The sequence below is a fragment of the Lagenorhynchus albirostris genome, chromosome 7 (assembly GCF_949774975.1).
Source record: "Lagenorhynchus albirostris chromosome 7, mLagAlb1.1, whole genome shotgun sequence".
Taxonomy (NCBI): Eukaryota; Metazoa; Chordata; class Mammalia; order Artiodactyla; family Delphinidae; genus Lagenorhynchus; species Lagenorhynchus albirostris.
Window position 1 is genome coordinate 114,297,514 of NC_083101.1, and position 16,248 is coordinate 114,313,761.

The 16,248-nt window shown below is 44.5% G+C and overlaps 1 protein-coding gene across 4 annotated transcripts in view; it reads left to right on the forward strand.

Moving 5' to 3' along the window:
• The first annotated feature begins 323 nt into the window (after positions 1–323).
• The window catches only part of SPOCK3 (SPARC (osteonectin), cwcv and kazal like domains proteoglycan 3), a 432,576-nt gene continuing 416,651 nt past the window's right edge, over positions 324–16,248 (forward strand). For all 4 annotated transcript variants that reach the window (XM_060153639.1, XM_060153638.1, XM_060153640.1 and 1 more), the window contains exon 1: positions 324–494. In XM_060153639.1, the coding sequence (XP_060009622.1) occupies positions 324–494 (171 nt within the window). The remainder of the gene's footprint in view (positions 495–16,248) is intronic.

The following is a 16,248-nucleotide window of genomic DNA, read 5'->3' on the forward strand; positions in this document are numbered from 1 at the left end:
GGAAGGTGGGCCCGGAGGAGGCGGGACGGGAGAGGGGTCGGGGAGGGGTCCCGAGGAGGCGGGGCGAGGAAGAGGAGCGTGGATGGGGGAGGGAAGGACGGAGGGGCGCGCAGACCGAGCGGCGGCCGCGGGTGGGCACGGGCGCGCGGGGCCGGCGGCGGCCACGGGAACCGGGAGCGGCTCCGGGAGCGTGTACAGTGCGTCCGGCGGGGCCGGGCGGCCCACGGGGTTGGCGCCGGACCTCCTCCCGCCCCACCCAGCTCCCGGCCGAGACGCGCGGTCCGGGCCCTCGTGTGAACCGGCCCCGCTTTCTCCGTCCACAGATGCTCCGGGCGCCGGCCGTGCTGTGCGTGTGCGCGGCCGCCTGGTGCGCGCAGGCTCTGGCGGCGGCCGCGGGCCGGCCGGCCGGCGGCAATTTTCTGGACGACAAACAATGGCTCAGCACGGTGTCCCAGTACGACCGGGAGGCCGGACAGTGGAACCGATTCCGAGACGTAAGTCGGCGCCTTCCCGCGCTCGAGCGCGCTGCCCGGGGCGGGGTGGGGGTCAGGTTGGGGCGCGGGGAGGAAGTGGGCGCCTTGGAGGCCGCGCCGTGCTGGGGGGTCGCCTACCCGGGGTCCGGGTGTCCCCAGGTCCCCACGGTCCTCTCCCCGCCCCCAAAGGTTCGCAAAGTGCCACCTGCCCAACTTTGAACGGGGCCTGGCGCTGGCAGGCACGGCCAGGGGGCTGGCGAGGCGTTGCGCTGAGGTGGGCTCGATCCCGCGGCTGGCGGCGCACCCGGTGGCCTGGGGGGCGGGAGCGGGAAGGTGTGGGCTCGTTGGCGCCCGCCCGCTCCCGGGGACGGCGGGTGTCTGGGGCCCCGGTGAGCGTCAGCCTCCACACCCGGCGAGGACCTGCACTCGATCACGATGTTGCAGACTGTGCGGCGAGGGTGGGCTGCCGGGGCGGCAGTGATAGGGTTAACCTGGGGACCCCCACCCCCAAGTCCCGCATCCTACCTGGGAGCTTCCTCAGGGACGATGAGGTCTATCGAGACGCAGCCTGTACCTGAGACCCGACCGCGGGTCGCTGTGCACCTGCTGGTCAGTGTCCACCGCACGCGGACGCAGCGCAGCCGCTGGCCGGGCGCGGTGGTCCCGGTGGGGCTGCCCCTCCCCCCGCCCCACTTAAGCCTCTGTGGTCGCGTTGGCAGACGCCAGCAGCGCTCCGCACACCTGAGGACCCTCAGGACCCCGCCCGCAGCGCCTCGTGCGCAGGGGCGGATCTGCTCCCTCGGGCAGATCACACTCCGTCCTCATTTGGAAAATTGGGAAAGTGAGTGGAAGCTCGGGCTAGTTTCATCCTGCGCCCTTCACCCCCAGCCGCTCGCAATACCCCTCACAAGTAGTGGCTGACAAGCCAAGCCCAACGTGGAGCCGATTCTGGCAGCCGGATTCCGCAAGAAACGCTCATTTTTACTTAAAATTCGACGTAGCATCTCATTGATAATAGGCCTGCGTATAGGTGCTGGAAAACGATGATGGTCGCATTTAGCAGGGCTCTGTCTTACATGCCTGTGAGTGAAGCCTAAGCAACATTTTACTGCTGAGTACAATTTCTTGTACCGGCGAACCCCTTACACTCCTGTTTTATTCAAGTTGATGCTGACGTCGAATACGATCCAAAAGGCCAGCAGGCGAATGAGATATTTCTAAACCTAGGGGAAAATTTCTATTCATCCTGCCTTCATTTGGGTTGAACATTTGTAACTGTTCGAATAATGCTTCCTATTATGACATTTCGTTGCTGAATGGCTACTTTAAAAATCTTTAGAAAATGGATTTTATGCTTCCTTCTCTAAAACATATTTTAAATCTTGAATACCTTAGTATTCTCTGACTTCATTCAAATTACTTTATTGAATTATTAAGAGCAAAGCAGTCTATACTCGGACAGTTTGTAAATGTGCTTGATTTAAACGACTTGAGAAAGCTGAGTGGCCTGGAAGGATTAAATATTCCAGGATTCCTGCAGCCAGCTTCTACGGAGACCAAGTAGACTATTATTTTGCTATCGTGTTTGCAGTTATTCTTATGTGATCTCAGGGGCAAAATCCATCAAAATTATATGTTAAATTTAAGTAAAGGATTTACTGAGGTTTTTTTTTTTTGGCAGACGTGTTTGAAGTACGTGCAAATATACATGCAAATGTAATAAGGATTTATTTGAAAAACTTCTGCAAGGTTTTAGGCTTACCGTTTTAGTAAGACAGTTAAATTTTGTGGATGGCTTCTGGAGGGCAGGCAGGAGATAAGTGATTGCTCCCCTTTGAACCACCTGTAGCTTATTGTTAGCATGATAAAAGGTGTGCTGACAGTGTGAGGTCTCAATGCAGAATGCACGCTGGATCCTTATTTAGACCACCCACCCCAGTGGCAATTTACATATTTTCTTTATGTTTTGGGGAGTTGTTAGCTTGATAATTTCTTTCTGTCTTTTTCACAATGTTGTTTATTGGTTGGTTCATTTTAAACTGGGAACACATGGTTAGGAGGCATTGCTTGAAACAACTCTGTACTGCACGGAATCTACCTTTAAATGTTCTGCCTCAGCTCTGATATCTTAAATAATGGCGCTGCATACTCAGTTTTATAAAGGCAAAGAAACAAGGAAATCTGAACCTCTTCTTTTGGAAACAGTTTGACTGAAGCACTTCTGTTGAGTGCTCTTCTCCCATTAAAATATAATTAATTTCATTTAGAAAAAAGCTTTGAGATTTCTCAGCATAATTGTTGCTGAAATGAATTCTTACCGTCTTGTGGCTATTTTACACAGTTACCATTATTTTAGAAGTCACTCCTTAATGCAAGCTGGAAATACATCTTCTTTCGAATAATATTTGAAAACTATTTTGAATAATAGTTGAAAATACAATTAATCATTCTATTTTAATTGAATGATTTTTAAAAATAAATGTCTTGAAGTAGGTTTTATATAATATAAATTGTTTTATATAATAAAGCTTTAGAAATAAAGACCATGGTTAGGAAATATGTGAGAGTAGGTGAACAGAAGAAGCAGGATCATTGATGACTCGGTGGTGAAGGATGAGTCATCTTCCCAGTTTCCTCAGGATAAATCACAGAGAAATAAGAGAACCACAGGCAAGCTTACAGTGAGTAAGTATTAACATAGGAGCAGCTTCAAGTAGTTGTGACCACTCTATACCCTGTACTAGCAACGCTCTTTGAATAAACTTTTGTGGCCCTTTTAAAGTGTACAAAATGATGTATAGACACAGAGCACTTGTATCCTTTTGAAAATCAAAAGGATATATTATATTTGGTTATTGGTATAAAATTCCTGTAGAGATTCTAGTCTCCATGTTTTAGGAAAAATAAAAGTTTAATTTGAAGATAGAAAGAGGTCAACACATTTTAAAATAAGTGTGGTAGATTGAGCCAGCCTATTCAGGGTATAATGATGAGATGTTGAAATAAAGCAGACAAAAAACTCTCAACCTCGGGGTATGTTAAGTAGATACTCTGGTTGCATGGCATTTTCTACTTTTTTAGTTCTGTTGAGTGGTGATAAAATCCAGAACCCAAGACTCCTCAGTGGGGGAATTGTGGGAATACTACGACCTTCACCAGGTACAGGGTAGAGACCCCCTCACCCCATTTTTGCAAACATGAATATATACACCAGTCTATTAGGAGAATTGGATATCAGTATCATTAAAAGGAAACCATGAATCACATGGTTTATATATTATATATTTCAAACATTTATGATTTATAAGTCAATTAAACTATACTCTTTATCATGTAATAAATGAGTATGGAATTTGGAAACCAATAAATTAATCGGCAGTGAATGATATAATACCACCATCAACCTTTTATATTATTGATTTCACTGGAAGACATATACTAATTAGGAATGATAGAGGGATACTGTATGTTGGCAGCAGTACAATAAAATCTAGCAAAAGTGGCAGTGTTGGTCATGCTAATTTTAAATAACTCATATAATCAAATCAGAATTCTGTCCTTAAATTGAAATTCCAGTGCTTCTGGGTTACATTTCTTTTTCAATAAAAATATCTGGGAGTGGTGGGTAGGGGGAAGATGTAGGGATGAATAGGTGGATCACAGAGAAATCTTTTTTTTTAATCAAAGATACTTAAAAAAAATTTTTTTTCAGAAATATAGTTGATTTACAATGTTGTGTTAGTTTCAGGTCTACAGTAAAGTGATTCAGTTATATATATATATACAAGATATATGTATGTATGTGTATATATATATATGTATATACACACACACACGATACTGAGTATAGTTCACTGTGCTATACAGTAGGTCCTTGTTGATTATCTATTTTATATATAGTGGTATGTATATTTTAATCCCAAACTCCTAATTTATCCCTTCCACCAACCTTTCCCCTTTGGTAACCATAAGTTTGTTTTCTATGTCTGTGAGTGAGTCTGTTTATGATTTGTAAATAAGTTCATTTGTATCATTTTTTTAGATTCCACATATACGTGGTATCATATGATACTTGTCTTTCTCTGTCTGACTTAGTTCACTGAGTATGATAATCTCTAGGTCCATCCATGTTGCTGCAAGTGGCATTATTTCCTTCTTTTTTATGGCTGAGTAGTATTCCATTTGTATATATGTACCACAACTTCTTTATCCAGTTCTCTGTCCATTGACATTTAGGTTGCTTCCATGTCTTGGCTATTGTAAATAATACTGCTGTGAACATTTGGGTGTGTGTATCTTTTGGAATTAGTGTTTTCGTTTTCTTCAGATATGTACAGTATGGAGGTTCCTTAAAAAACTAAAAGTAGAGTTACCATATAATCCAGCGATCCCGCTCCTGGGCATATATCTGGAGAAAACTATAATTTGAAAAGATACATGTACCACAGAGGATATTTTGGGCAGTGAAAATAGTCTGTATGATAGTAAGATGGTAGATACATGTCACTGTACATTTGTCCAAGCCCAAGGGTGAGCCCTAAGGTAAACCGTGGACTTTGGGTGACTATGATGTTTCCTGTAGTGGGATCAATTGTAACATTGTAACAAATGTCCCAACCGGTGGGGAGGGTGACAGGGGAGATTCATGCACGTGTGGGCAGTGCGTATATGAGAAATCTCGGTACCTTCCTCTCAGTTTTTCTGTGAACCGAAAACTGCTCCACAGAAGTAGAGTCTTAAGGGGCTTCCCTGGTGGTGCAGTGGTTAAGAGTCTGCCTGCCAATGCAGGGCACACAGGTTCGAGCCGTGGTCCGGGAAGATCCCACATGCCGCGTAGCAACTAAGCCCGTGCGCCACAACTACTGAGCCTGTGCTCTAGAGCCCGCGAACCGCAACTAGAGAAAGCCAGTGCACAGCAATGAAGACCCAATAGAGCCAAAAATAAAATAAAATAAAAAGTAGAGTCAAAAAAAAATCATAACCACAACTCCATCACCTCAAAAAACAAATTAAAAACCGGGGGCTCGTTTTGAACACTGTTTTAAGAAGTGGTTACCATTTGTGTTGCAAAACCTGAAATCAACTTCAATTACATTTGTTCCTTGAGTAATTTTTAATACTCTTTAGATGTATCGGAAGCAGTAGGTAGTAAAGTTTTACAATTTAACTTTAAAAATGCAACCTTAACGTAAATTAAGGGACATGTGAAGTGTTGTGAAAATGTAAAATGTAGGTCGAGGTGTCTCAGAGGCACTCAAATTATAAGTTGGTCTTTTAAAAATGCCTGATTTGGGTATACTGAATAGTAAGTAAACACTTACGGACTTCTTGTTTTTAAAATTTTATTGAAGTATATTGTGCTAATTTCTGCTGTGCAGCAAATTGATTCAGTTATACGTGTGTGTGTGTATGTATATATGGTCTTATTCTTTTTCATTGTTTATCACAGAATATTGAGTATATCAGTAGTTCCCTGTGCTCTACAGGAGGACCTTGTTTATGTATTCTCTCTATAATGGTTTACATCTGCTAATCTCAAACTCTTATGAACTTCTTTTTTCTTTCCCTTTTCATTTGAGTTGGGGTTCGAGCGAACAGATTATTTGAGAGAGAAGGCTGATGTGGGGGGGATGTTTCCGCGTCCTTAGTGGCTGCTGAGGAATAAAGCACCCCCCAACCCCGTCATCTGTTAACTGGGACACAGCTGTTAGAAAGTAAATAGGATGGTTTCTGTGCCTATTCCAAGGAAACTACTCTTGATTTAAAAGGCATTACATACAGTATTTCTTTTTCTCTTTCTGACTTACTTCACCTTGTATGCTAACATATATATATATATATATGGAATCTAAAAAAAAATTTAAAAGGTTCTGACGAACCTAGGGGCAGGACGGGAAGAAAGACACAGACGTAGAGAATGGGCTTGAGGACACGGGGAGGGGGAAGGGTAAACTGGGACGAAGTGAGAGAGTAGCATGGACTTACATATACTACCAAATGTAAAATAGATAGCTACCGGGAAGCAGCCGCATAGCACAGGGAGATCAGCTGGGTGCTTTGTGACCACCTAGAGGGGTGGGATGGGGGGGTGGGAGGGAGGCACAAGAGGGAGGGGATATAGGGATATATGTATACATATAGCTGATTCACTTTGTTATATGGCAGAAACTGACACAACAATGAAAAGCAATTATACTCCAATAAAGATGTTAAAAAAATAAAAATAAAAGGCATTACAGTTCAGACAATGGAAATCTTTAAAAGACCCCTCTCAGTGAGTTTCTTAGGTTTACAAAGGGCCCTGGCTGTGTGTCCTGACTACCTGGTGTCCCCTCAAAACTGAGGCTCTTTTTTTACTGAGATATAATTGACAAATACAATTGTATATATTTAAGGTGTATGGTGTGATGAGTTCATATTCATATGTCTTGTGAAATGACCCCTTTTGTGGTACTTTAATAGTAGGCAAGACTTGTATTACTTTGCTTTTCAACAATATGCACCAAAAATCAAATTTAACAATTTGGGGAAATTTAACACATTAGACCATTATTCTCTCTGTTCAGGAATACTTTCTCAGTAATGGATATCCAATTCTGATTTTTTTAAAAGTGTATTTTTAGTGCTTCTCACTATGAAACCACATTTTAAAATGTGACACTATTATGTTTTATCACAGTTGAGAACATGGGGTCTTCTTGGGAACTCTTCACAGTTAATTCCTTGCATTTTCACGATTGTTTTTCTCTCTGTCTTTTAATCTTTTGATGACAGTGGGCCACAGTGCGTTTAAAATTCCAAATCCGTGGGCTTCCCTGGTGACGCAGTGGTTGAGAGTCCTCCTGCTGATGCAGGGGACACGGTTTCGTGTCCCGGTCCAGGAAGATCCCACATGCCGCGGAGCGGCTGGGCCCGTGAGCCATGGCCGCTGAGCCTGTGCGTGGGAGAGGCCACAACAGTGAGAGGCCCGTGTACCGCAAAAAAAAAAAAAAAAGTCCAAATCCATAGCAGCCTTTGTAGACAGTGTCCACATTTGCAGATCGGAGCTGGTGAGACTATAGCATGAGATGTTTTTTTATCTTGGACTATTGTTCATATTGTTGAAATCAGGGGGTTACTAGAGAGACAGGCGGTTGACCTCCTAAAGGAAGCAACAGGCTTTAAAGGCCATGGGCCAATGAGTGGCCTCAGCAGCAAGGGGCCATCCCCAGGCAGCATCCTGACCTCTCCTGGTCATCAGGGTCCTGGTTAAGCCATGGCCCTGGTTAAGCCCTGGCCCTGTTTAAGCACTGGTTTTATACAGTCTCCACATCCCTGTTTCTTATCACTATTCCCCCCGCCCTGCCCCCCCCCCACTCACCACGGTGTCAGGGTGTAGGGTGGGTTTAGTTAAGTCAGCATCATGTGAGGAAGCAGGTCAGACGATGCCCAGGGATCTACCGTTTCTGCAGAGGGGCTCCTGGGTGGAGCTGACACTGCATTGTCAGACCCCGTCAGGAGGCCTGAACCGAGTACAAAATTGAGTCGATTTGCCCTGGCTTCGTTCTGACAGATAGACGTTAGCGGCGTGGGTAACACTTTAAGTCTCCAGCTCTCATAACTGCTCGTGAATTATTAGGAAAGTGTAACCAAGAGGATTGAGAAATAAGTTACTCTGTATGTATGTGTGAATCCATGTTCTGTATGTGTATACGTATGTACATAGAGGTCTGTGCATAAATGTATATGTGTTGTATGTATGGTTTACCTGTGCCTCTTCAAATAGGTAAAAGATTAAATAATTAGAAAACCAAGGTGTTGGTGTATTGTATTATAGATATTATTTTTATATGTTAGTTAGAAAGCAGACAGTCCCCCTAAAATGTTAAGACACGGATCAGTGTTTTTTTTTTCTGGTTAAGTTTTCCGCATCTCATGAATTGAGAACGTGATTTGCTGTTACGTGTGTGGTTTGCTGTTACGTGTGTGGTCCCTGTGTGCTCTCCTGGTTCTTACGGGAAGTTAGCTTGTTGGGGTTTCTATGCTAGATATACTTTTATAAACTTTTAGCTAGATATACAAAAGGAACAGCAAGCACTGCTATAAAGCATTTATTTTCCTGCTCTTACAATAAGACTGGTTTTATTTTATTTTTCTATTGTAGTATAGTTGATTTACAATGTTAATTTATGCTGTACAGCAAAGTGATTCAGTTATATATACATTCTTTTTTTCATATTCTTTTATATTATGGTTTATCACAGGATATTGGATATAGTTCTCTGTGCTATACAGTATGACCTTGTTGTTGATCCATCCTTTTGAATATGTGTATTAGCTTACATCAGCTAATCCCAAACTCCCACTCTGCCCCTTCCCCACCCCCTCCCCACTGGCAACCATAAGTCTGTTCTCTATGTCTGTGAGTCTGTTTCTGCTTTGTAGATAAGTTCATTTGTGTCATGTTTTCGATTCCACACATAAGTGATATCGTATGACATTGGTCTTTCTCTGAATTACTTCACTTAGTATGATAATCTCCAGGTCCATCCATGTTGCTGCAAACGGCATTATTTCATTCTTTTTTATGGCTCTGTAATATTCCATTGTATGTATGCACCACATCTTCTTTATCCATATATCTGTCGATGGACATTTAGGTTGTTTCCATGTAAGACTGCTTTTAGATCTCAGGCCTCTGACTCAGAGTAACATTTTCTGTCCTTATACAACTTGAGTTTTCATGATCTGGGCCAGAATTATTTTATTCTCTGTATTTATTTTTTAAGCAATCTGTGAATCTTCTACATTCACTGTCCAAGTCCCATACGCTCCTGGAGTATTTACATGCGTCTTTCCATCTATGAACATCCTTTAGTCTTTTCAGCTCTTTCTACTTCTGTTAGCTTACAGATTTCCCTGCCCTGTGGGGCTGTGAACTCTATACCACAGTAGACTGTGCTCTCTCCACCCCACACCCCTGCAGTTCATGGGCATCCGCACAGTGACCAGCTGGGAGTAAAGATTAGAGAACACTGACCATGAAGGAGCCCTATGTGAGATTCACCTGTCACCTGCCCGGTCGCAGGGAAAGCCTTTCAGATCTGTGTGCTTTCTAGGGACCGTTTCCCTTTCTGGCCACCCCCCACCCAGTTTTGTAATTTGAATGAATATTTAATTGTTATAAAATGTCACGTGTCAAATCCTGAACTGCCTTCACCCGTCAGTCCACAGTGTGCCCCGGTGGACGTGCTGGGCCACTGTGACCACGTCCACTTGACCGTGGACTGTCATGCTGTGCATCCCTGCATCCCCTCTGCCAATCCATCTACTTCTTCTGCAGTTTCTCTTCGACCACAGAACACTGTTGTTCTAAAGCCTTTAGAGATTTTTTGCTGCCCACTAGGTAATATCAAACCCAGTGTCCCCCCTCTCTTATGTGACTACTGCACTTCAATTCATAGATATGCGTCTGAGTCCAGACAGTTCACGGCGCATCCAGATGTATTCATTTTCGTCACTTCTGCCTCACTTACAATTGCTGGTCTTTCAGGTAGCGATGTGTTGAGTTCCTGCCTAAGGGGACTGAATCTGAGTGCCTGGGTACAGATAGGATTTCACCTCCTCACCGTGTAACCGGCCCTCAGGAAGCGGGTGGTCCAGGCCTGGGATTCAGTCATCCTCTCGGGTCTCCATCAGTGGCCACTTTCTGTCCAGCAGGAGGGACTTGAGAGAGTGGGGGACACACAGCTTGTGCTGGAAAGGATCGCAGGTGGCCAGGTGGGACTGTCCCACAGGCCAGGAGTGAGGGACATGGCACCCTTCCCTTCTCCAAGGGCAGCCGGGATGTCAGCTTATCACAGGGGCGGGAGGGATGCTGGGAGGAAGGAGGCCAGACGGGTACAGGGAAAAAGATACAGGTCACTACTGGGCCTGTTTCAACCATCTCAGTATTTCTTGGAAATACTCCCTGTGCCCACGGAAGGGATTCTTATTATTTCCAGTGAGCTGTTTGCCTTGACCTTGACCTTTTTTCCTCCTGGGTCACTGGGCTGACAAGGACCAGTCAGGGCTTCCCCAGTCCCAACATTTTGGATCTCACACTGCGGTATGATGCTTCTTGGCCTATAATTACTATTTTTCGGTGTCTGTTAGGTGCCAGACATATTAAGTATATAATTACATTTAGTAGAATCTTTAAAAAATATTTTTAATTGTAGTAAAAAACACATAGCATTTACCATATTTTCCTTTTTTCAGTGTATAGTATAGTAGCATTAAGTGTATCCACGTTGTTGTACAACCATCTCTAGAGCATTTTCATGTCACAAAACTGAAACTGCACCTGGTAAACAACTCCTGTTCCCCTCCCGCAGCCGTTGGCCATCACCCGTCTACTTTCTGCTTTTATTAATTTGATGACTTCAGGAGTCTCATGTAAGTAGAGTTGTACGGATTTGTCTTTTTGTGATTGGCTATTTTACTGAGCATAATGCCCTCAGAGTTTATCCATGTTGTTGCAAATGGCAGGATTTCCTTCCTTTTTAAAGCTGAATGATATGCCACTGTGTGTATACACCACACACATTTGTTTATCCATTCATCCATGGATGGACACTTGGATTGCTTTCACCTCTTGGCTGTAGAAATAGACTGCCATGGACATAGGTGTGCAAATATGTCTTCAGGATCCTGCTTTCAATTTTTTGATATATATATATACTCAGAATTGGGATTGCTGGCTCATATGGTAGCTCTATTTAAAAATTTTTTAGGAACCTCCATATTGTTCTCCATAGTGACTGCACCAATTTACTTCCCCACCAACAGTGCACAAGGGTTCCAGTTTCTCCACATCCTTAACAACACTTGTTTCTGGTTTTTGATGATGGCCATCCCAACAGGTATGAGGTGGTATCTCACTGTAGTTTTTTTTTTTTCTTTTTTGCGGTACGCGGGCCTCTCACTGTTGTGGCCTCTCCCGTTGCAGAGCACAGGCTCCAGACGTGCAGGCTCAGCGGCCATGGCTCACGGGCCCAGCCGCTCCGCGGCATGTGGGATCTTCCCGGACCGGGGCATGAACCCGTGTCCCCTGCATCGGCAGGCGGACTCTCAACCACTGCGCCACCAGGGAAGCCCCTCTCACTGTAGTTTTGATTTGCATTTCCCCCATGATTAGTGATGTTGAGCATCTTTTCGTGTACCCATTGGCCATTTGTATGTCACCTGGAGAATGTCTATTCAAGTCCTTTGCCCATTTTTATCGTTATTTTTTTACCAACCTGAGAAGTAGACATTATTGATATATGTTTTACAAATGGGGAAGACTTAGTTTCAACAAGCTTAATTAACCTGCTTAAGATTAGTGAGACTGGGCTTCCCTGGTGGCGCAGTGGTTGAGAGTCCGCCTGCCGATGCAGGGGACACGGGTTCGTGCCCCGGTCCGGGAAGATCCCATATGCCGCAGAGCGGCTGGGCCCGTGAGCCATGGCCGCTGAGCCTGCGCGTCCGGAGCCTGTGCTCTGCAACGGGAGAGACCACGACAGTCAGAGGCCCGCGTATGGCAAAAAAAAAAGAAAAGAAAAAGATTAGTGAGACTATTAGCTCTAAAGATCATGTTTATTTGTCTGTTTCTTATTTATTAACAGTTGACCACTTTCAGTGAGTAATTACAAGCAACTGAAATTAGTTTTTTTTTTCATTTGAAATGTTATGTTGGGTCCTTTTAAATGGTCACAATTACCATCTTTTTGATTCTTGTCTGCTAGACCAATAAATTGATAAAGACTTGGCATTTTTATTACGATTATGGAGGGAGTGTCTCTTATACGGAGTTACAGTGATATTACTATAGTTTGACCATTTCATCTTGAAGCTACAATAGAAGACTTCCAGTAGAACAGCGTTTTATCCGGAGAGGCATAGTATATGTGACCAGGCATAGTACCAGCATTTTTACTTAGTAATGAGTTTTTTCGATATCACAGTGCAGTTCTGAATATATCTTTGGTGGGCAGGAGTGCTGTGAAAAGGAGGAGTAATGTGTCCTTATGTGGCTGTGACTGGGCTTCTGAGGACACCTATAGCATCTTTGGGAACCACTCTGCACCATTGTGCGTGCATTCCCCCTGCTACAGTTGTGGATTTATTTTCAAAGTCAAGAAAGTGGAAAAGGAATTATGTCTTACAATTTTAGACTAGAAATCCAGAAATTTTTATTGTATACAGTCAACACCTACTCCTGTTAAGTGTGATCACTGTTGAATGGGTGCTGACGCAGCCTGCCAAGTTCTGTCCATGGTAGATCACTTATTTTTCTACATTTCCCATGTTGAATATCAAAGATTGATGGAACACCGTTGATTTTTTTAAAAAATGAAATTGCATCATATTTAAGATAGGTTAGAGCATGTCTTGCTTTTAAAATACTTTTGTTGTCTACTTCTGTTTGGAGACTTCTCCGTCTAGAATTTCTTTGACGTTATTCAGTATGAACTATTTCACTGAACACGAATTCTCTGCTTTTAGAGTTTTGTAACAAAAGAGCAAAATTAATTAGCTGCCATACTGAAGAGAATATGGAGTGACTTAAGATTTAATAATTTCTATATTTTATAGTTATTCTGGTATGTGTTGCATGTTCCAGATAATTCTGTGGGTTTTTTACTCTTAGCATAAGGAAAAGCCCATTATTTAGCAGGAATAAAAGAAGGAGGAGGGCCAGAAATGCAACAACTTAATCTAATTGTGTCCCGAGATAGATAAAACATTGCAGGCCATTAGCTTCCTGAATCTGGTAAAATGCTTACTAGCTCTAGCTCCTAAAATAGTAATTTGATTAAGGGACCTTAATCACAGCTCATTTTGACTCGTCTATCACCAGCTTACTCCATGACTTTCAGAATATTTACGCGGGGCTTTCTAGGCAGTGTCTTCTCAAGTGTCTGAAATATGGGCTTGCTAGTTGCCTGGACACATGGTATTAGCATCTGCTGAAGAGCAGTTTTAGAATACGGGGATATTTCTAGGCCTTCTGTAGCGTACAGTGTAGGGTGAAGTTATAGTCTTCCAGTAGGACCGTCCTGGTGACACCTGCGCTTCTCCCCCAAGTCCCTGGGCAGTCACATTCACCTCAATGAACATTCCCTGAGGCACAGCTTTTCTGGAACATCGTATCAACAAGCACTACCTTCGTATGACCTGCAAAATGTTTCTTTGACATGAAACATAATTTCTTGGAGTTCAGATGTTAAACGCTGTATTTAAAGGACTGTTGGGCTTCCTGAAACTATGTGAATCAAGGGCACACTCCATGCTGGTCTGACTGAGGCGCTGCTGGTTTGGAAGCTGTGACATTTGAAAGTCACCCCCAGGGAAAGTCATGGTTTTAGGTAGATCATCATGTTGATCACGTTATCCTCAGAATTTCTTGTTGGTCACACAGGCCTGCTTGGCTTGCTAGTGTTGTCGCTGAAAATCGTTGGTTTCAGAATTGAATGCTTTCAGTTAGTTTTTTATTTCACATATTTGCCTAAGTAAAAGAATTTAAAACACGGGAAAATTGCCAGTGGGGAATGACGTGTTTAATTCGGATAGCAAATTAATAGTCAAAGATAGGAGAAGACATCTCGCGAATAGGAAGTATTTGCGGGGGGGGGATGCATTTTGAACCTTTGCCATGCATCCAGTTTTGAATATCATTGAGAACCGCCACAGCTTATAGGGCAGGCGGTGGGATCTGGAAGTCCAGTTTCAGACCTGCTTTGTTTGCTGAGTAGCCGAAAGCCAGCTGGCCTTTGCTGCCGAAAGCCTTGTGTTTATTCTTTGACTGAGGGCCTCTTTATTTACACGTGCTGCTGGTCTGACTTGTGGTTTGGGAGGCCGGGTCACCAAGGTCACAGGTGACAAAGGCACTTCTCCTGCTGGTCCCCTGCTCACGCTGGCCTCGGGTGTGGCTCCCTCACCTGCTACCCAGATCAGAAGAAGCGTAAAGCAACAAATGTCATCTAGGGCGAAGCTGACGACCATGGGGCTCTGGGACATGTATGTTCCTGTTCACGTAATCATTTTCTGAGCTGAAAGCTATTCGCTGACTTCTAATTGGTCTGCCTGTGTGTGTGCCCTGAATGGCTCTCAAGTTTCCTGACTCCATAGCTCTCACCTTGGACTCCAAAAGTAAGTTCTTTGTGAGCAGTAATCCTTGTAAGTAGTAGGTAGTTCTAGGTACGGGTGGTCTTATGTGTAATTAAAACCCATTTGTTCTTAACTGTTGAACTTGAATAACTAATTTTCACTTTTTTGTTGTTGGATTAGACTGCAGTGTTTCTGATTTGTATTTGTGGTTGAATAAAAACCTTTTTTTTTTTTTTTTTTTTTTTTGCGGTACGCGGGCCTCTCACTGTTGTGGCCTCTCCCGTTGCGGAGCACAGGCTCCGGACGCGCAGGCTCAGCGGCCATGGCTCACGGACCCAGCCGCTCTGCAGCATGTGGGATCCTCCTGGACCGGGGCACGAACCCGTGTCCCCTGCATTGGCAGGCGGACTCCCAACCACTGCGCCACCAGGGAAGCCCTAAAAACCTTTTTTTATTGTAGTTCTTGGGTTTAACTATTTTTACATTTGAATTAACCTATGAATTTAAAGAACTTTCTCCTTGACGGTATGATGACACTTGCACAGTTTAATTTTTACAGGGGTTTAGCAGTATTGATGTCACAATATCAGTATAGCCGTTTCTGCAGAGCTTAGGACAGTCTTCAGCTTCCAGCTGTGCAGAGATTTTCCTAAGGCTCTCAGAGTTTCAGGGCAATATTTACTGAAGTGTGTGGGCCCCTGTTCGCCCGCACTGTCCCCACCAGCTCACCTGCAAGGTCCCGCAAGGTCGTCTCTCATCCTTGGCTGCGATCCCCCCCCCCTTCCACCTGGGCTAGTCTTGTGGATGGATGGCTTCCATGTTTCTAGGCTATTCTGTGCCTACAGCATCTAACGCTTTATCAATACATTATTTCTCCCAAAGTACAGCTTGGATCTTTTTGCCCCTCTGTTGGAAACTCCTGTTCACTCTTTCACTTGTGACAGAGCAGGACTACATTTGGCTGCAGCTGTAAACTTCCCTCCATGAGAAAAACTGTGGCATCGCCACATAACGGATCAGTTCTTATAGGTGTGGAGTCATCTTAGAGGGATACTGTGTGATTCCTAAACCTGTTAGGGTTGAGGTTCGCTGTTTGCAATCGTAAAACATACTTGGAGGAAGATTGTTCATCAGATGGGCTCTGAAGTGAGCGAGATAAATAGCTCAGGAGAGAGACAGTGGTCGCTTCCGAGGCTGGTGTGGGGTTCTGCAGCAGGTGGGTGACAGAAATTCCTCTTCAGGCCCAGGCTCACCCAGCCCACTCGTGATTTCAGTGGAGCTCAGCCTCGGGGAGAGACGGTACCAGCCACAGGGACACTGCTTCCTGCTGATGGAACCAGGTCTCTGAGGCCTCCAGGCTGTAGGCAGGTTCTGGTGGTGGGAAGTCCCTCCAGGTAGCATCTCAGCATGAGATCACCGTGGACAGCTGGGACCCTCCTGGGGACACACAGGTCTCACCGGGAGCTGCTGCTCAAATGTCAGCCCCACTGACATCCGAGGCCCTTCATCGCCTGCTCTCTTCCCTGTTTTCTGTCTCAGGCACCCACACCCCGGCCGGGCCAGCATCCCTCCTTCTGTCTAGGCGGTTCTCACCTGAACGCCTGCACAGGGGCCCTTTGCCCAGCTTCTCATCTCTCCCCTAACAGTTCTCATTTTTTGGGCC